We start from the raw sequence: 22027 nt of genomic DNA on the forward strand, positions 1-22027 counted from the left end.
GGCGGAGGTAGCGGTCCTGCTGCTGGGTTGTTGCCCTCCTACGGCCTCCTCCACGTCTCCTGTTGTACTGGCCTGTCTCCTGGTAGCGCCTCCATGCTCTGGACACTACGCTGACAGACACAGCAAACCTTCTAGCCACAGCTCGCATTGATGTACCATCCTGGATGAGTTGCACTACCTGAGCCACTTGTGTGGGTTGTAGACTCCGTCTCATGCTACCACTAGAGTGAAAGCACCGCCAGCATTTAAAAGTGCCCAAAACATCAGCCAGGAAGAATAGGAACTGAGAAGTGGTCTGTGGTCACCACCTGCAGAACCACTCCTTTATTGGGGGTGTCTTGCTAATTGCCTATAATTTCCACCTGTTGTCTATTCCATTTGCACAACAGCATGTGAAATGTATTGTCAATCAATGTTGCTTCCTAAGTGGACAGTTTGATTTCACAGAAGTGTGATTGACTTGGAGTTACATTGTGTTGTTTAAGTGTTCTTTATTTTTTTGAGCAGTGTAATTAGGGCAGGCTGAACAAGCAAAGCCTCGCCACCCCCTATTCTGGGGAGAGGAAGCTGTGTTTAATGTATGTAGATTTGTGAGGGAGAGTCTAGTACTCTCTATGTTCCCTGTGTCTAGCTACCAGCTGCATGGCGTTACAGTTGGAGCACCAGTACATTGGGCCAAAACACCATGTTTCCTGCGACAGTAACATGTGCCACAGAGAGATCAGATTAATATCCACAAAATCTGATGTAGTGCCTCTTCAACAGCCACACAATTAGCTGGTTTAGTTTTTCTGGAAGCAGGGGGTACTGGTTGGCATGGAGTCACTGCTTGTTCTGGCAAATTAACTGGATTACTGATCTAGGCACAGTCACAATGCAGCTACCCAATACAATCCCTCTGGACTGGAGGTAAGAGAAGCAGTAACATAAGTGTACCATGCTTTCAAACACAATGTCACGTGGTGGGACTGGGACACACATGGAGCTGCAATTTTGGTTTAAAAGCAGCAATATGCTAATTTTTGGGCATCCCGACCAAATTCACATAGAAGTGTTATAGATCTTTAATTCTCATTGAAAGCAACATAAGCGCCATTTCTATGCTTCCCGTTAAGTCTAGTTTGAGTCTTAATCTGGCTTAAAAAACTGAAAGTAAAAACAGCTGGAAAATATATTTCACAGAGGTTTACATGGTGCAAATCAAATGTCACATACACATGGTTAGCAGATGATAATTTGAGTGTAGCAAAATGCTTGTGCTTCTAGTTCCAACAATGCAGTAATAACCAACGAGTAATCTAACCTAACAATTTCACAACAACTACCTTATACACACACACACACACACACACACAACACACGTGTAAGGGATGAAGAATATGTACATAAAAATACATGAATGAGTGATGGTACAGAACGGCATAGGCAAGATGCAGTAGATGGTATCGAGTACATTATATACATATGAGTAATGTAGGGTATGTAAACATATTAAGTGGCATTGTTTAACGTAGCTAATGATACATTTTTTTACATCAATTTCTCCATTATTAAAGTGGCTGGAGTTGAGTCAGTATGTTGGCAGCAGCCACTCAATGTTAGTGGTGGCTGTTTAACAGTCTGATGGCCTTGTACCTATGTTGGGCATAAAAATGTCTAAATGAATTATTCTGTCATGGTTAAGAACAAATTGTCATCCAACCCGGTTCCTGGAGAACTACCTTCCTGTTGGTTTTTGGTCCAACCACAGTAACTAACCAGGTTCAGCTTATCAACCAGCTAATTATTAGAATCAGGTGTGCTAGAGTCGGGTTGGAGTGAAAACCTACAGGAACGCAGCTCTCCAGGAACCGGGCTGGAGAGCCCTGCTCTACACGATGCTTGCTTTTTTAATCAAACTGAAATTAGGTGAACTATTAGAATTTTAGCAACCAGGAAATGGCAGAGCAATTTCTGCATAGTGCATCTAACTAGCAAAGCTCCACCAGTGCCATGTAAAGTTTTGGTCCCATGTTTCTTGAACTGAAATAAACAATCCCAGAAATGTTCCATATGCCCAAAAATCTTATTCTTCTCAAATTTTGTGCACAAATTTGTCAAGATAATCCATCCCCCTAACAGGTGTGGCATATCAAGAAGCTGATTAAAACAGCATGATCATTACACAGGTGCCCCTTGTGCTGGGGACAAGAGGTCACTTTAAAAATGTGCAGTTGTAACAATGCCACAGATGTCAAGATTTGAGAGAGCGTGCAATTGGCATGTTGACAGCAGCAAAGTCCACCAGAGCTGTTGCCAGAATTTCTCTACCAGAAGCCTCCAATGTCATTTTAGAAAATTAGGCAGTACGTCCAACCGGCCTCACAACCAGACCATGTGTAACCACACCAGCCCAGGACCTCCACATCCAGCTTCTTGATCTGCGGGATCTTCTGAGACCAGCCACCTGATGAAACTGAAGAATGTTTGTAATAAAGCCCTTGTGTGGGCAAAGAAAAATAATAATTGGATTGGCTGGGCCTTGCTCCCCAGTGCGTAAGCCAGTCTCCCAATTTCAATTGACTGATATCCTTGCGATGAGCCATAACACAGCAAAGCTGAAAGTAATACCTTTCAAAAAAAGGCAGAGATACTATGACAGTTCTCATAGCCATCTGTAATAGTATGGTCAGACAAAATGATTGATACTTGCAAAACAGAGATTGTACAGCTTTTAAAAAAGGAGAACTCGCCCCAGTCATTCACTTTGGAAAGGTTTTAACAAACTGCCTACTTGGAAAGGAAGCATCCTATAATGGTGCCACATTGAGCTCTTCAGTATGGGCCATTCTACTTCCAATGTTTGTCTACGGAGAGTGCATGGGCTCGATTTTATACACAGGTCAGCAACAGCTGGGGCTGAAATGGCTAAATCCACTAATTTGAAGGGGTGTTCACATAATTTTGGCCATGCATCTCAGTGCTAGAGGCGTCACAATAGACCGGATGTGATGCAGCCTGCATTCAAACCAGAGACTGCAGTGACTGACGCCTCTTGCACTGAGATGCAGTGCCTTAGACCGCTACGCCACCCGGGATCCCAGAATTTATAAATCTATTGGGCTCACAAGCAACGACTGAATCAATTATTGTGGTGAGATATGGTTAGGGACCTCAATGGATCTTAAAAGAAATAACTCTCATGCACTTATGGAGATCACAAATATCATGGATACATTAGAACTAGTGGATATATGGAGGCTGAAAAACCCTGACCTAGTGAGATATACAGTGGGGCAAAAAAGTATTTAGTCAGCCACCAATTGTGCAAGTTCTCCCACTTAAAAAGATGAGGCCTGTAATTTATCATCATAGGTACACTTCAACTATGACAGACAAAAAAAAAATCCAGAAAATCACATTGTAGGATTTTTAATAAATGTATTTGCAAATTCCATTCTCATATCTTGCTCTTATTTCTCTTCCTGAGGGTCCCAGTGATCAAATGAAGTGCAGTTTTCTTTGATAAAATCCATTTTTATAGCCTAAATCGAAACATTTTGTAACCCGTTTGTGCCGTGAATTCCATCTATCAATTTTTTACGGAGCATTCGACGTAATTACACACGGTAAACCATCGTTTATCTAGTCATGGTTGGTTTCAGTGCATGCCTCTGGATGTCTGCAACACAGCCAAACGTCATTGTTTTTTTTGCCGGGAGTATTGACCGAAGTGAACGGATTTGAAGACGAGCAATGACTTCCTTGCGCACCAATCATTTTAGCAATGCTTCGTTGATGGACTGTATTTCTGCCCAATGATCTTCTTGAAATCTAGCTGGGTAGATAACCAATGAGCTGAGGTAAACGGCAGAATGTAATGGTTTTGGGTTGGACCACCATTGTTTGTAATCGCACGCGTAACGAACTCCATTCTCGCCTTGACGATCAGAGGAGTTGCTGTAAAGGCTTGTTACGGGCAGCAGTATTTCGGAAAGTTGTATTTTCAACGATTTCATTGAAGATATCATGGCGAATAAATCAGGAAAAGCGAAGTCAAAGTCAAGTGAAAAAGTGAAAGTGAGAGATTTTTTGTTTGAGGAATCTGTTTCTGCAAGGACAGGACGTACTTCTGGACGGGTAAGTGCTAATGCCGTTTTTGCAACAAAAAAATATACATAAAAAATTGCAATGAAATGTGTGGTGTTTGTTTGGTGTGTGTGTGTGTGTGTGTGTGTGTGTGTGTGTGTGTGTGTGTGTGTGTATATATATATATATTTTCCATGACAGATTATATTTTCCATATTTTTATTAAAATGGAATGGAGTAGAACAGCAAACACATATGGCCACTGCGCCTGCTACTCCTCTCCATTTCCATATGAAATAGCCATTGGGTGCTGTTCAGGGGAGGGCAGGCCCACAACAATGGCCAGAGTTGAATGGAACAGCACTTCACCTTAGTGACTGTTCCCTCTGCTCTATACATATGTTTATTTTATGTGATGATAAAAGGCTCATATAACACAAATATATTTTTTAAATGTTCTCTTTCACAGTGATAGCGACTCCGACTGGGAGCCCCCGGTGCCAAGCTGCCCGCTCTACCTCTACCCCCAGTGGTGTTCATATGCCACAGTTCATTAGTGCAGGTATGACTGTGCCTCGGGGCCAAAAGGGCACAGCATGGAGGCGTCGTCGTGTTCTGTGTCGCATGAACTGCACTACTTGTTCAGTTTGCCTCTGCTTTACATCAGAAAGAGACTGCTATGGGATATGGCACAGGCAGCAAATCATTGTGTCAAGGACTTCCAAAGAGTGTACTGTTTAAAAATATATATATATTTTTTCAACATTTTTTTGTGTGTGTGTGTTAGAATTGTTTTTTGATATGTTGTATATAGTTATTTGCACTGTTGTATTAGTTATAGGTCATTTCACCAAGTCGACCACTTGGGTACATTTGGGCAACTTGTGTGGGACACCTGAGTGACTTCATGCTAAATGTCATGTAGCTCACCCATTCCTGAAGTTATCAGTCTGAAACTTTGCACACCTAGTTGCCCTCTTGTGTATCCCATCAAAATTAATCTCCAGCATCCTTTCTAGTACATGTTGTAGCATGTAGTACATGCTACAACAATAAAAAAAACTGAAAACGTATGCTCTTTCTTTCTATTTTCTTCCACCAGATATACTATGTTATATTCTCCTACATTCAATTAACATTTCCACAAACTTCAGAATGTTTCCATTCAAATGACACCAATAATATGCATATCCTTGCCCCTGGGGCTGAGCTACAGGCAGTTAGATTAGGGTATGTCTTCAGGCGGAAATTGAGAACAAAGGGATGCAGCCATAACAGGTTAAACACTGTTTCCCATGCTTGTTCAAAGAACCATAAACAATTAATGAACATGCACCTATGGAATGGTCATTAAGACACTAACCGCTTAAAGACAATAGGCAATTAAGGTCACAGTTATGAAAACTTAGGATACTAAAAAAGGCCTTTCTACAGACTTTGAAAAAGAAAGATGCCCAGGGTCCCTGCTCATCTGCGTGAATGTGCCTTAGGCATGCTGCAAGGAAGCATGAGGATTCCTGATTATCGTCACACCGGAGCCTGTACTCTGGAGTGGGATCGATTTGGAGGTGGAGGGTCCGTCATGGTGTGGGGCGGTGTGTCACAGCATCATCGGACTGAGCTTGTCATTGCAGGCAATCTCAACACTGTGCGTAACAGGGAAGACATTCTCTTCCCTCATGTGGTACCCTTCCTGCAGGCTCATCCTGACATGACCCTCCAGCATGACAATGCCACCAGCCATACGGCTCGTTCTGTGTGTGATTTCCTGCAAGACAGGAATGTCAGTGTTCAGCCATGGCCAGCACCGAGCCCGGATCTCAATCCCATTGAGCACGTTTGGGACCTACGTAGCATGTTCCTGGTCACAGGTTCAGGACTGGTAAAATAAAAATGCACGCCTACTCAGATGCGGCGGTAATTAATGCCCATGCAGCGTTCAATGTAGAATTGTTGATCAATTTAGAAAATTCCAAGGAATGGGCTTAAACTAAATTGAATGTCTGTATATCGAAAAGAGATTTTGGTTTGTAACCCTCAACTTGCCAAATTAAGCCCAGTTTCAAATTATCACTGAGAATAACTGCTTGAGACATGAGACATGAATCACAACGCACTATTCTATTGTTTTTTTTTACTATAAAAAAGGAGTCTTGACCATAGGAGTCCAGGAAACAAGTGTTTTGTCTGCCAAATTAAAAGGGCCACACTGCTGAGTTTACTACCTTTTGGAAGATATTGATAGTTGATATTACGGTTTCAATAATTTAATCATAAAATGGCATACACAAACGTGTTTATTTTTCTTCACCCTTCCCAGAGTACTTGGGGGGGGTACTCGAACAGTCAAAAGGTCAAATGCCTATCCCGATCAGACAGGAAATCTACAGAGATGAGATTAAATAATGAAGTCATGAAACAAATCTAATATAGACACGGAGGCATTTTGGTAAAGTAATGTGAATGAATTATGATTAATAAGTGATAAGTGGTCACTGCCATCATGGGACTATTAATTGTTTTATTCTGCGTTACACTATTCAGCCCACATAAGAGCGCATGTAACTTTTTAAATTTATTTTTTATCTTTTCTAACCAAAGTGTTATAAAATATAGAACAGAAACCGAACCAATCTCAAAAAGCATTAACAGCAAAACTAAAGCAGAGGAAATGGTCATGTGTTTAACGTTGCCCATTTAGTACAGCCATTAAGTATTCTCTACAGTGTGACTGCTTGCGGTGGAAAGTTCTGGTGAAAGAACAGGCAGACTGTAGCCTGAGGTGTGTTGCAGCCTGGCAGGCTCCCTCCGAGGACCCTTTACTGTAGTGGAGCTCAGATGTCTGATATGACTGACTGGGTGCTGGGCATCTATCCTACATCTCTGCAACTTCGTCAAATTGCCCAGGGTATCAGTGGTAAACTCAGATTGGTTCATTAATGAAAGACACCATTACTGTATATCTGTTCAGAATTATGGTCAACCATTATATAGTTGCCTCTGGGTCTGAGGTTCATAAATACATACTTTAAAATATAATAGCATTGGGTGGGAGCAAATTATTCATACAGTATTATTTTGTATAATTTAACCAAGCAAGTCAGTTAATGACAAATTCTTATTTACAATGGACGGCCTACACCGGCCAAACCCAGACGACGCTGGGCCAATTGTGCGCCGCCCTATGGGACTCACCGCCGGTTGTGATACAACCTGGATTCGAACCAGGATGTCTGTAGCGACACCTCAAGCACTGAGATGCAGTGCCTTAGACTGCTGCGCCACTCGGGAGTACTGTAAATAGGTTACTTTAGTTTGCTGAGAGTGAAAGCGATCACGATGTTATAGTATCCCCTTATTTTCTGCTCGGGCGTAATTCAATTAAATCTGAACTCACTGTGGAGCCTAACTACTGAGCTGGAAAACCCCCATCTCCAAGCCAAGCAAGACAGAGACACCTCTTCATAGCTTTAACACTATTTTTTCCTCTTCCTCCCACAACCAACCACTATCACGCTATACAGGAAGGAGTCAGCTGTAAGCCACACTCAGGCCAATAAAAACCATAAGCTCAAGGCCCTGTGGGTGACTTTCACAAACAAATGTCAGGAATGAGAAGAGGATACAGGCCTTTGTACAGTCACCATGTTGAACTGAGGAGAATCCACCCCTAGGACACAGCGAAGCCAAGAGAGGCATCATCCCTCTTTACAGAACTCTTCACAGTAGAGGTCGACCGATTGTGATTTTAACGCCGATACAGATTATTGAAGGACCAAAAAAGCAGATTCCGATTAAAAAAAATATAAAAAAAAAATTAAAAAAAACGGCCGATTTTTTAAATGTATTTGTAATAATGACAATTACAACAATACTGAATGAACACTTATTTTAATCTAATATAATACGTCAATAAAAATCTATTTAGCCTCAAATAAATAATGAAACATGTTCAATTTGGTTTAAATAATACAAAAACAAAGTGTTAGAGAAGAAAGTGCAATATGTGCCATGTAAAAAAGCTAACGTTTAAGTTCCTTGCTCAGAACATGAGAACATATAAAAGTTTGTGGTTCCTTTTAACATGAGACTTCAATATTCCAAGGTAAGAGGTTTTAGGTTGTAGTATTTATAGGACTATTTCTCTATACCATTTGTATTTCATATACCTTTGACTATTGGATGTTCTTATTAGGCACTATAGTATTGCCAGTGTAACAGTATAGCTTCCGTCCCTCTCCTCGCCCCTACCTGGGCTCGAACCAGGAACACATCGACAACAGCCACACTCGAAGCAGCGTTACCCATCGCTCCACAAAAGCCGCGGCCCTTGCAGAGGAAGGGGAATAACTACTCCAAGTCTCAGAGCGAGTGACGTATGAAACGCTGTTAGCGCACACCCAGCTAACTAGCTAGCCATTTCACATCGGTTACACCAGCCATTAGGCTGATAGCGCTGTTTATGACTTCAAGCCTGTGCTTGCGAAGAGCTGCTGGCAAAACACACGAAAGTGCTGTTTGAATGAATGCTTACGAGCCTGCTGCTGCCCACCATCGCTCAGTCAGACTGCTCAAATCATAGACTTAATTATAACATAATAACACAGAAATACGAGCCGTTGGTCATTAATATGGTCGAATCCGGAAACTATCATTTCGAAAACAAAATGTTGATTATTTCTGTGAAATACGGAACCGTTCCGTATTTTATCTAACGGGTGGCATCCAAGTCTAAATATTCTTGTTACATTGCACAACCTTCAATCTAGGTCATAATTACGTAAAATTCTGGCAAATTAGTTCGCAATGAGCCAGGCTGCCCAAACTGTTGCATATACCCTGACTCTGCGTGCAATGAACGCAAGAGAAATGACACAATTTCACCTGGTTAATATTGCCTGCTAACCTGGATTTCTTTTAGCTAAATATGCAGGTTAACAAATACAGTGCCTTGCGAAAGTATTCGGCCCCCTTGAACTTTGCGACCTTTTGCCACATTTCAGGCTTCAAACATAAAGATATAAAACTGTATTTTTTTGTGAAGAATCAACAAGTGGGACACAATCATGAAGTGGAATGACATTTATTGGATATTTCAAACTTTTTTAACAAATCAAAAACTGAAAAATTGGGCGTGCAAAATTATTCAGCCCCCTTAAGTTAATACTTTGTAGCGCCACCTTTTGCTGCGATTACAGCTGTAAGTCGCTTGGGGTATGTCTCCATCAGTTTTGCACATCGAGAGACTGAATTTTTTTCCCATTCCTCCTTGCAAAACAGCTCGAGCTCAGTGAGGTTGGATGGAGAGCATTTGTGAACAGCAGTTTTCAGTTCTTTCCACAGATTCTCGATTGGATTCAGGTCTGGACTTTGACTTGGCCATTCTAACACCTGGATATGTTTATTTTTGAACCATTCCATTGTAGATTTTGCTTTATGTTTTGGATCATTGTCTTGTTGGAAGACAAATCTCCGTCCCAGTCTCAGGTCTTTTGCAGACTCCATCAGGTTCTCTTCCAGAATGGTCCTGTATTTGGCTCCATCCATCTTCCCATCAATTTTAACCATCTTCCCTGTCCCTGCTGAAGAAAAGCAGGCCCAAACCATGATGCTGCCACCACCATGTTTGACAGTGGGGATGGTGTGTTCAGCTGTGTTGCTTTTACGCCAAACATAACGTTTTGCATTGTTGCCAAAAAGTTCAATTTTGGTTTCATCTGACCAGAGCACCTTCTTCCACATGTTTGGTGTGTCTCCCAGGTGGCTTGTGGCAAACTTTAAACGACACTTTTTATGGATATCTTTAAGAAATGGCTTTCTTGCCACTCTTCCATAAAGGCCAGATTTGTGCAATATACGACTGATTGTTGTCCTATGGACAGAGTCTCCCACCTCAGCTGTAGATCTCTGCAGTTCATCCAGAGTGATCATGGGCCTCTTGGCTGCATCTCTGATCAGTCTTCTCCTTGTATGAGCTGAAAGTTTAGAGGGACGGCCAGGTCTTGGTAGATTTGCAGTGGTCTGATACTCCTTCCATTTCAATATTATCGCTTGCACAGTGCTCCTTGGGATGTTTAAAGCTGGGAAATCTTTTTGTATCCAAATCCGGCTTTAAACTTCTTCACAGCAGTATCTCGGACCTGCCTGGTGTGTTCCTTGTTCTTCATGATGCTCTCTGCGCTTTTAACGGACCTCTGAGACTATCACAGTGCAGGTGCATTTATACGGAGACTTGATTACACACAGGTGGATTGTATTTATCATCATTAGTCATTTAGGTCAACATTGGATCATTCAGAGATCCTCACTGAACTTCTGGAGAGAGTTTGCTGCACTGAAAGTAAAGGGGCTGAATAATTTTGCACGCCCAATTTTTCAGTTTTTGATTTGTTAAAAAAGTTTGAAATATCCAATAAATGTCGTTCCACTTCATGATTGTGTCCCACTTGTTGTTGATTCTTCACAAAAAAAATACAGTTTTATATCTTTATGTTTGAAGCCTGAAATGTGGCAAAAGGTCGCAAAGTTCAAGGGGGCCGAATACTTTCGCAAGGCACTGTATATACTTCTGTGTATTGATTTAAAAAAGGCATTGTTTATGGTTAGGTACAGTCGTCCAACGATTGTGCTTTCTTCGCAAATGCGCTTTTGTTTAAATCATCCCCCAGCGTTGCATCGATTATATGCAAAGCAGGACAAGCTAGAAAGTTGTGTAGTTATAACTAGTGATTTTGATTGATTGTTTTTTTATAAGATAAGTTTAATGCTAGCTAGCAACTTACGAGAATGCAGTAGAAGCCAAGGTAACAGACAGGCTCCTCGTGGAGTGCAATGAGAGACAGGTGGTTAGAGCGTTGGACGAGTTAACTGTAGGGTTGCAAGATTGGAACCCCTGAGCTGACAAGGTTCAAATCTGTCATTCTGCCCCTGAACAAGGCAGTTAACCCACCGTTCCTAGGCAGTCATTGAAAATAAGAATGTGTTCTTAACTGACTTGCCTAGTTATTTTATTTTTTTAAAAGGGCAAAAATACCGATTTCCGATTGTTATGAAAACTTGAAATCGGACCTAATTAAATCGGCCATTCCGATTAATCGGTCGACCTCTACTTCAGACACACAGGCAGGGCAAATTAAGCACATCAGTACTCCAGATACATTTTCCATACAGTGTTTCTACCATGTTGGTATTGAAAAGGGTTCACCTAGGGTTCACGATACGGGCTGTACCAAATATTTGATATATTATAATAATCGATTATGCTTATGTTGTATTAATAGAAGGGCAGGGGTTATAAGACCCCACCCTCCTTACATTTATAGGGTCCTAGACTAGAGATTAACAATATATATTCATTATAGAGGTTTAGTATTGTTCCACATGTGTTTTCTAGGCTCTCTGCCTCTTAAGAAACTTTCTGAGAAATGTGTGAATGAAGACAGAACTCTGCAGTGGAGTGTAAGAGATTAGTCAAACATTCCACTATAAAATCAACTTGGACATTTACTGCTAAGCTTTTATATAGCTATATAAACAAGAGTTTGTGTTGAGTAGGCATGGTTTTGGTCTCAGGAGTAGAAGATAATGACGTAGGCAGTGACGTCACTAGCGCTGGACTACGGGTTTAATAAAATAACTTGGGGGACCTTTTACATTTTGCAGAACTTAACAGGAACATAGCGCATGTTTCTGAGTGTCAACTTGTCTGCAATTGCATTAAAGGTTTTAATGATTTAATTAAAGATAGTCATAATGCTAGTTTCACCAATGATTGACAAGGAAACGAACCCCAACAGTATCAAAGGCTTAATATTATGGACCAATGATTCTAATTTCCTAAATTATATTTCATAGAATCATTCCTCATATTGGATTGGATTAATAATCATGACTATTCGACCACCCAAAACCATCCAGTGTAACCCTAGTCCTCACAGGCTGGCTTCTAGTCAGGGGGACAAAAATAAATAAAAGTCCTCATTAAAATGTGAGCGCTTCAAGCGCTGACATCTGATTAAGAGTAAGAGGGTACCAAAATGTCTGACAAGAGGCTCCAGTCGAATCTAAAATGATTAGGATACGCACTTCTGGCATAAAAGGTGCCTACTGAGTACTAACATGCTTTTCTGTTCACTGGTTTGGTCCAACACGATGGCTCAACCATATTGCTGGGGAGGCGAGACTGTCTTAAAGTTCAGGGGCAGAACCAGAGAGATAATTGAATAGCAGGTGGAGTGTGGCTAGATGCGGGCAGGTAGTCTACTCTACCCTTTAACCTGCTGTAGTTGTAAAAATAAATATTTAAAAAATAAAGTAAATAACTGAAACAGGATTCACTGGCCTGCTCACAGACCAAAGCATGTGGGTGTCTGTACTGTGACCACCTCACCTCTGACTCCTTTACAGGGGAAGTTGGTTGCAGTCATTCAACAAATTGTGTTTAGGGAGAAATGGATGTGTGGAGAGGGTGAGGATGTAACAGCAGCTGTAAGTTCAAATCAAAATCTAATTTTATTTGTCACATACACATGGTTAGCAGATGTTAATGCGAGTGTAGCAAAACGCTCGTGCTTCTAGTTCCGACCATGCAGTAATATCTAACAATTTCACAACAACCAGAGAGTCACCCAGCTACAGTCTCCTCTCTCATCAGTCAGTGAGAGAGGAAGGGCAGCCACCCTGGGGATCCAGCCTCTCTAGCCTGGCCCCCAGGGGCTAATTATGAAGCTGGGCCATCTGCTCCTTTGAAATGGAGCCCTATGATGTTGGCTGTAAGGTGAGTGTTAATGATTACACACAGGAGACTAATCCTCAGCTCACAGCACAGGGGTAATGTGAACTAAGTTAGTTGCTTCTGTTCTCACCAGCCTGGTAGATGACTGGACACTGACTTGAGCCTCCCTGTCCCTTGTAGCAACATCATCCATTAAGACTACAGGGGTTATTGGGTTTGAAGGTCTTTTCAGCAATACTCCAATCCCACTATAGTAGCTCAGCACCAGCAAACACACTCACCTACCTCTCAGATAAGAACCATAGCATTGGGTTAAATAACATTGCACAATTCAGGCACATGCATAACTGTAAATAACTGCGATGGTCTCATTTATTCCTGATAAAAACAGGACATCATGTCAGTTTAGGAAACAACTACAGGGCTGTACTTTAGACTATATTTAATGGGGTTAAGGTACATTTGGGATCTACTGGCTTTCACAACTGAACAGCACCCACCCCCATTAGAGTAGCTCTTGGTTGCTCTCTGGTCACGCCATGTAAAACCGATTGAGCCCCAGCATGTTCTCCAATAGGCTAATAGCCAATTGACTGGAAAACCTCTAATGCAGCTCACAAATAAATGTCTGAGTGGCTTACTGCTCTGCTGATCCTGACAGAGGCACAGCGATTTCCCCCTGATAAACCTTCTAGCCTTTACTGCTACTATAGTACTAGCTACCACACCCAAAAACCATCTTCATCCAGGTACTGCAGAGTTTGTACTTTTCCAAATCATTGCTAAGAATAATGAGAATGACTGCAGGTTGTACTCGTCATAGTTTTCAGGCTGGTTGTATTGGTGCTATCTAGGTACCAAGCTAAAGCTAGCTAACCCAGAAGTTGCGGTCGAACAAAATGCTTTATTACCAACGCGGTATTGTAAACACATCGTTCGTGGCCGGTGTTTGCAGACTGTTCTGTACAGCTTTGACAGTGCTACTGTATCTTTTGTGACACGCAAAGACAAACAGTGTTCTATAGTATGTATGCCGTGAAGCTAATAGCAGTGACATCATTACTGTGTAACTCCAGTAGTGCAACATCTGAAAAATACCGCACCTGGTAGTGTGTACCAGTGCTCAACAAGTCGGCAAAAGCCAACATCACCCACGACAGAGAACAGTTGGTTGTCAAGAGCAATGAATTCCATCATCTTGGCTTTTAACGGATTTCGCCCGAGTGGTCTCGCTGAAATTATTACTCTTTCAAATGACTGCTCAATTCACACAGCAGACATTGTTGGCTAGTTTAGGACTACTGTATTGCACTTAGAGCACAAACTGTTACGTGGAATCATTAAATCATGTACCTATGTTATGCACAGCAGCTTTGACATTGCTTTTGCACCTTCCAATATGTTCCGATACCAATATGTTCACCGATATATCGTGCATCCCTACCCCTTTCATTGAGTAGCCACACCTCTCCTCAGCACACAAAATACAATACGGATTCCCGTAATGACTTTAAACTAGAGGTCGACCGATTAATCGGAATGGCCAATTTCAAGTTTTCATAACAATCGGAATTTCCAGGAGCCGAGTTGCCGATTATACCTTTATTTAACTAGGCAAGTCAGTTAAGAACACATTCTTATTTTCAATGGCGGCCTAGGAACGGTGGGTTAACTGCCTTGTTCAGGGGCAGAACGACAGATTTTCACCTTGTCAGCTCGGGTGATCCAATCTTGCAACCTTACAGTTAACTAGTCCAACACAATAACAACTTGCCTCTCGTTGCACAACAGGAGACTGCCTATTACGCGAATGCAGTAAGCCAAGGTAAGTTGCTAGCTAGCATTAAACTTATCTTATACAAAACAATCAATCATAATCACTAGTTAACTACACATGGTTGACGATATTACCTAGCATGTCCTGTGTTGCATATAATCTGACTGAGCATACAAGCATCTGACTGAGCGGTGGTAGGCAGAAGCAGGCGCGTAAACATTCATTCAAACAGCTTTTCCGTGCGTTTTGCGAGCAGCTCTTCGTTGTGCGTCAAGCATTGGCGTTGTGTATGACTTCAAGCCTATCAACTCCCGAGATGAGGCTGGTGTAACCGAAGTGAAATGGCTAGCTAGTTAGCGCGCGCTTACTAGAGGGACGGAAGCTATACTGTTTCACTGGCAATACTAAAGTGCCTATAAGAACATCCAATAGTCAAAGGTTAATGAAATACAAATGGTATTGAGGGAACTAGTCCTATAATTCCTACAACCTAAAACTTGTTACCTGGGAATATTGAAGACTCATATGAAAGCTGGTGGTTCCTTTAACATGTTCTCATGTTCTGAGCAAGGAACTGAAAAGTTAGCACATATTGCACTTTTACTTTCTTCTCCAACACTTGGTTTTTGCATTATTTAAACCAAATTGAACATGTTTCATTATTTACTTGAGGCTAAATTGATTTTATTGATGTATTATATTAAGTTAAAATAAGTGTTAATTCAGTATTGTTGTAATTGTCATTATTTATTAAAAACAAATATCTATATATATATATATTTTTTTGTGTTAAATATATTTAACAGAAAAAAACATATATATAAAAAAAATATATATATATATATTTTTTTGTGTTAAATATATTATATATATTTTTTTTTGTGTGTTAAATATATTATATATATATATATATATATTTGTTTTTAATAAATAATGACAATTACAACAATACTGAATGAACACTTATTTTAACTTAAGTGTTTTTTTAAATATTTTTTTATTTTAAATCGACCGATTAAATCGGTATCGGCCTTTTTGGTCCTCCAATAATCGGTATTGGCGTTGAAAAATTATAAATCGGTCGACCTCTACTTTAAAAAGCAGAATTTAGACAAGCTTAGCAGTCTGGCGTTCACTTATCCTGAGATCAGTCTGCCGAGTGTGTACATATCAACAGCTAGCAGACTTGAGTCGCTTTCACTTGAAAGCCTTTAAAATCTGAATTTGGGGAAATATAGTACACATCTTATGGAAAGTGCTCCATGAATATGTTCAAAGGATTACAATGTATACATTTAACTAATTGAATTCTACCCTGTTTTATTATATCTGATTAATAATGTTAGTTCATAAGAAAGAGGTTGTGTGGCATGGACAAGGGGTAATTGTAAATGATAACCATTGTGGAAGAAGGAATGTATGTGTCTAAAGTAAGCAAATAGAATCCTTAACCGGTTTGAACCGACCCGGCTATAACTCTGGAGATAAAATAAGACAGCGAGAGCGAGAGTTTTCCATATCTGGGGGGGGACTGGAACTGTCAAGTGGTAATATACTGTGGTGAGACTTCAGGAGATAATCCAGATATAGTGTGTAATGTATGTGCGCTAGTGGGTTGGAATGGACTTTAGAAGCAGCTTTGTCCTTGTCGGAGAGCAGGAGGTGCATTCAAGACGCTATGACAAAATGTGAGGTATTTAAACCAATGTACATGGTATTATGACCAGTGCTCTCAAGAATAAACGCTATTGGCCAATTTCGGTTGACTGGTCTTTGTCCATTTTATGCAAATAAGGATCTTACAAATTCTTAGAAACTGACAGAGTATTTTAAATTGGTTAATGAACACATAAGAACTAAATTCATCTAACACTTACCCAGTTCTGGAGACCACTCCTTGTTCATGTCAAGGTTGCTAGGCAGGTAGATGTTTCCAGGTGCTTACAAACGCAGTGGGAATTAGTGAGTAAGGCACTGTGGTTATACTGTTCCAGCTATCAGACGTGGGGTCATAACAGTCTAGAGTCTTGCAGCGCTGCGTCCCAAAGTAGCCCCCCACCACGTACAGTTTGTTCCCAGAGGCCACTGCATGGCAGCTCATTCTTTTAGAAGTCATGTCCCCAACACGAGACCACTGGTTGGTCTCACAGTCAAAGCGGTAGGCGGAGGCGGCGGTGAACTCAGTGTCTCCGCCCATTATGAAGATCTGGCTGCCCAGAACAGCAGCGGCTGTGTATCTCCACGGTTGCGGACATTCTGCTGCGATGGCCCAGCGGTTCTCTAGAGGGTCGTAGCACTGCACCTTTGAGGCCTTGTCTCTGTGTATGGTGGTACCACCAAACACAAACAGCTTTAGCTTGGCGCTGACCACAGCTGCATTGCTAACACCATCTCTGAGTGGCGCCATCATGGTCCATTTGTTGGTGAGTGGGTCATACCGCTCTACCTGTTTGAGGGAGACTGAGGGGGAGGCTGGGAAGATGCCTGCTATGGCAGTGTGGCCACCCACCACATACAGCCAGTTCTCCAGTTCAGCTGAACCATGGCCAAACCGTGCTATCAACATGGGAGCTCCTTTAGACCACTCCTCGTGGACTGTGTCATAGATCCAAACATCCTTGGATACCCCGTTCTCAGAACCCCTCCCCCCAGTCACGTAGACCTTACAGCCAATTGCACAGGCGCTGAACTCTTTCCTGGGACTGGGCAAGACCGACTTGGGAATGATCTCCTTGGCTTTGTGGTCCACCTGGTAGATCTTATCACACATGAAGGTCTGTCCTCCCAAGATGAGCAACGTGTGGCCTGCCTTACGGGGCCGGGCACATGGGCTGGTGACCACCCCATCGTTTTGCAGGATCTTCTTCTTGCACTGCATGGCCTCCTCCACTATCTGCCGGCTCCTCTTGTCTGACATCACCAGCTCCTCGCAGGCCACCGCCTCAATCAGACACTCGGAGGGCAGCAGGGCCAGGCGGATTCCACCCAGCAGCTCAGGGAGGTCGTCTCTGCGGCCGTCCAGGTCGTAGCGCACCCAGCGCATCACAGCATTGAACACGATATGCTCGTCTTCGATCTCCAGCTCGTCGCTGAGGATCAGGTTCAGCAGCTTGTCTTTGTTGAGGCCGTAGAAGTCCTCTGTGTCCCGCAACGCCTCAAAGTGCACCAGGCACATCCGCCAGGAGAGCTCATACAGCTGTTTGCATTGGTGGGCATCAGACAGTAGCATCATACCCAGGCAGTTGGACAAGTGCAGGTTCTTCTCAAGGAATTCCGCAGCAGCGTCTCTGATGTCGTGGAACTGCAGCATGTCTCCCGCCTCCAGCAACGACTCCGCGTTCTCCTCGTTGATGATGACACGTGACGAGTAGGCAAAGTCCAGCAGCAGCTCCAACACCTCTGGATGCACACTGTCTCTGAAGTTCACCTCGTTGTCCAGGCTCTCACGGAGCCCGCCGCTGAACATAGCCTCAAAGTAGCGGCTGCATGCAGCCAGTACCGCCCGATGGCAGGGGAAGGAGCGGTCCCCCGCCCACAGCGTCACGTCAGTGAACATGCACTGCTTGCGGAGGGTGTTGAGGTGAGTGAGCACGCTGTCTGGATGCGAGGGCTTATGGAACAGTGAGATGTTCATGGAGCCCGTGCTGGTCCGGGACTTACGGTTTTCATGGACGCTGACTGACATGGTTTCAGAGACCTCCAGGGAGTCGTTTGTCCTAATTTCTCCAACTACTGAAAAACAAAAACAGAAAATGAGATGCAAAACAAACTGGTGGATATTTTTCCCAACATACAATATACTTCTAAAGTTGAGCTCAATGGGGATTTATTGTTAAATCAAATAAACTTAACAGATTCTTTACATCTACTCATTGGCCCAAAGTTAAGGGCAGACTTAAAATATAATTTGAAAAAAAAAGTATTATTTATCCAACTGATCATAGACAACCAAATGGGGGAAATGTATTCAATTACTAGGCAACATCTAGATCATGTGATAACGTGCTGCTTATTTGAATGCCATTCCTACATTGGAATAATGCCTATTACAACACCTCTAAGCCTAATTGCAGAAAATTGATCATCCTAAAGTGGATATGCCTATTGAATCAAACAAGTTAGGCCTATGATTTTGGTTAGGCTATTTAAATAAATTAGTGCATTTAAAAAAAAAAAATCAAAGTCACTCATGAAAATGAACCGTGCTTAGTAGGTACAACATTATGATATCACTTGATGTCTGAAATTATTCAGCAGTCTCAGCATTTTTTATTAATGGAGCTCACACACACACAGCAGAGAAGGCCCACAGAGTAATGTGGCCAGAATGCGACCCTCAGCTAAATTGCACATTCAAGCCACTTAATGAATCTCCTGAGTAAAGCATAGCCTAATTGTTAAGAGTTTGTGGGAAAGCCTTTCAAAATCAACCTTTCAAAGTAACCAAATCCTATTTATTAAAATTGTAGTAGATGCAGTTCCTAGCCTATGTAATGTCTTATCGATGGCCTACATGCATATTAAATCATAAAGCAGACTCCCTGGCACGTTTCATAGCATATCAGCAGTTGAGCAGGCTTATTAATAACGGTCAGTCAACACAGGGAATCCCTTTTTAAAACGGTCTCTCCCACTTGTCAAAGTCCACAAAACACTAACAGTAATTCATATAAACCAATTCAGAGCTTTCAAACCATTATATACCACAGAGCATTCGATTAGTGAAGTCATTCCAATCTCAGACAAGCAGACATTGCGCTCAATATTCATTAGAATGCTTTTCTTTTTCAACAGAGGGGAAATATCGTGGGGGTGCACACTGCTGCTCAATCACTGTTAGTACTTCTACCACATAGCAACACTCCAATCCCAAAAGGATCAAGTATTCTTTTAACTACATGGCATGGAAACAGACGAGAGTATATAAAAGCCCTGTTTCAGCAACTTAATTTTATAGTAGCAACCCAAGTATGTGTGTGCTGACACGCAGTTTGGGGTCCATAGCAGACAGGTTTGGGTTCAGTTGTGGAAGGTTGGAGGGCACAGGCAGGCATACACACATCAGCAGGGCATTTAAAAATGTCAATGTCAGGTTGACAGGGAACACAATGCAGCAGGTGAGTCACAAAAAAAGATGAGGCACACAGCAAACCATGAAATGTAGTAAATGCAAAGCAGTGCGATTGTCCTGTACCAATTACAACAGCAAACCGCTGATCCAGGCACAGACTGAAGAGGGTTGGGGGGGGGGGGGCAGCATCAGATCCCAAAAAATGCTCCCCCTAGAGGCCGGTCTGATAGAAATTAGGGCTGGGTGATATTTCATGTAGTCAGGAAACATTTTATGCAGCTTGTGAGCTGGTACATTACTTAGGCCAGGGAACCACAAAATGGCCAAAGGAGTTCTGATGGTGGTTTATGTTACTCAAATAAAATAAAAAGTTTATTGGTCAGGCTAACAGTTTTGAAGATGTTATCACAGGTGCAGCAAAACGCTTGGGTTTCTAGGTCCTATAGTGCAGTAATGAAGCAATACAATAAACAACATTTAAACTTTAAAAATTAAGACATATCAGAACGAGCAATATCAGAGTCCGCAATATAAATATGTGAATGGTGTGTGTGTGTGTGTGTGTGTATAGACAGTATGACTAGAAAAGGTGTGTACAGCAGTAGTCATATAGGATGAGCAATGACTAGAATACAGTAAATAAATAAAGTGGGTAAAACAGTACGTAAACATTTAAGTGAGCAGTGTTGACTATGTACATAGGACAGCAGTCCAAGGTGCAGGATAGAGTACCGAGTGGTAGCCGGTTAGTGACAGTGTCTAAGGTTCAGGCCAAGGTACTGGACAGAGGCCAGCTAATGATGACTGTTTAGCAGTTCAATGGTCTGGAGATAGAACCTGTTAATCAGCTATTACTGCCAATAATAACTGCCAGTCATGCCCAGCATGATCAGGACGATGCTGAATCATTCTCTGTGAGACTAAATACCAAACTTCCAGGACATTCACACATGAATGGGGCCTCTTAATTAGATTGCCAATAGGAAACTTAGAAAGAAAAGGACCCTATTTTCCCATCTTGTTTCTTCCCTCCGTAAACATCTCAGCCCTTCTGACTAAAAGCCTTTCCAGGATCTTTTCACATGGTGTTTGTATTCCAGTGCTACTCCCTTTTATTAGACACAGGGAGGATGGAGGAGAACCGAGGGTTCAGGAGTCTGAAGCAGGGAACTTCTCTGCATTTGTGATGCTGAATGGATCACCAGCTGGTTTGCAGTCCTAATAACCAAGAGCTTCTGTCAATCCATAGGGACTCTACATGGCCCATTGGGAAATGGCTGGTGTCTGTGCAACTGAGGGCATGTGGGTTCAAACCCTCACGCTACTTTGACAAGCCAGTGAGTGAGTCTAATGAAAAAGTGTTTGAAAGAACAGCTCCAGGGAGTCAGGGACATTCAAGCCAGGAGCATTCAAAGATGAAAATTCTTCTCTTAGTAGAAGAGTTAATCCTTTATGGCTGAGAAACACTTGTTTGAGGCCACTTTGCCATCCTGTTCCAGATGGACCAGAGAGAAAAGCCAAAGAGTTACATTTTGGACTGAATCTGCCATCTAAAGTGGGATGAATTTATTAATGTGTCTGGTCAGACTTGGAAAATGAAGATTTTAATTGTAAAAGTTGTCATTGTAAATTAACTTATTTTCCACAACTAAGTCTAATAAAGCTATTTTGTTTTACTGCCCAACTTTAAAATTGTTTTAGTCACCAAGGTCCCAGTTTACTCCTAGCCTATTATGCTATAGCCCTGGAATTATGCATTTTGCTTTCAACGTCTCAGTAGGGTGCCAAATAACATTTATTTTTTCAAACTTATTTATGAATGGAAATCAACCCTGTTTAGTGTGTTATGATTATTATTAAACAGAGACATCAAAATACACCCCTATGTGCCAGCCAGCAAGATATAACTACGCTGATAAATCATATTGAAATCCTGGGTGGTGGGCGGCTGGCTACTTTCAAACAAATAACTTAAATAATTATCACGTTAACGAAGTATCACCTAGGCTACAACAGCTGTTGAGTAAATCAATTTAAAATGTTAAAACTCCTATGAAAGTACAAACAAGTTGAATTCAAGACATCAAAAGGTGGCGTGGTTAAATAGCTTCGATTTCCTTCAGACAATTGAACACAAGCCACATGTGGAATCATGACATCAAAGCTGGCATTCCAATAAACGTTGCATTGTAGGCTAGCTAATGAAGTCCGATTATGACGATAGCGAAATTAATTGAAACGCTCACATTGTTAAGGCAAGCTAACCTGACAGTCTTAGCCCCCTAAAATATCTTCAGAATGATCTGGTCAGGCCTTGCACGTTAACGCTAGCTAGCTAATTATCGATGGTTTCGCCAAAGGACTAGCTAACCAGTTA

At 41.8% G+C, this 22027-nt stretch overlaps 1 protein-coding gene across 7 annotated transcripts in view; it reads right to left on the reverse strand.

Annotated features, from left to right (window-relative positions):
• LOC139386005 (kelch-like protein 25) overlaps positions 1-22027 on the reverse strand; it is a 44783-nt gene that overhangs the window by 22228 nt on the left and 528 nt on the right. For 6 of the 7 annotated variants that reach the window (XR_011629001.1, XR_011628998.1, XR_011629010.1 and 3 more), the window contains exon 2: positions 16457-18311. Coding sequence is in view for 4 of the 7 variants with exons in the window: in XM_071131498.1 (XP_070987599.1) it covers positions 16495-18264 (1770 nt within the window). In the remaining 3 variants the exon portion in view is untranslated. Of the gene's footprint in view, positions 1-5682; positions 5837-16456; positions 18312-22027 lie in introns of those variants that run through there. The other variant, XM_071131647.1, reaches the window with a different exon arrangement.

This window comes from Oncorhynchus clarkii, chromosome 1 (genome assembly GCF_045791955.1).
Source record: "Oncorhynchus clarkii lewisi isolate Uvic-CL-2024 chromosome 1, UVic_Ocla_1.0, whole genome shotgun sequence".
Taxonomy (NCBI): Eukaryota; Metazoa; Chordata; class Actinopteri; order Salmoniformes; family Salmonidae; genus Oncorhynchus; species Oncorhynchus clarkii.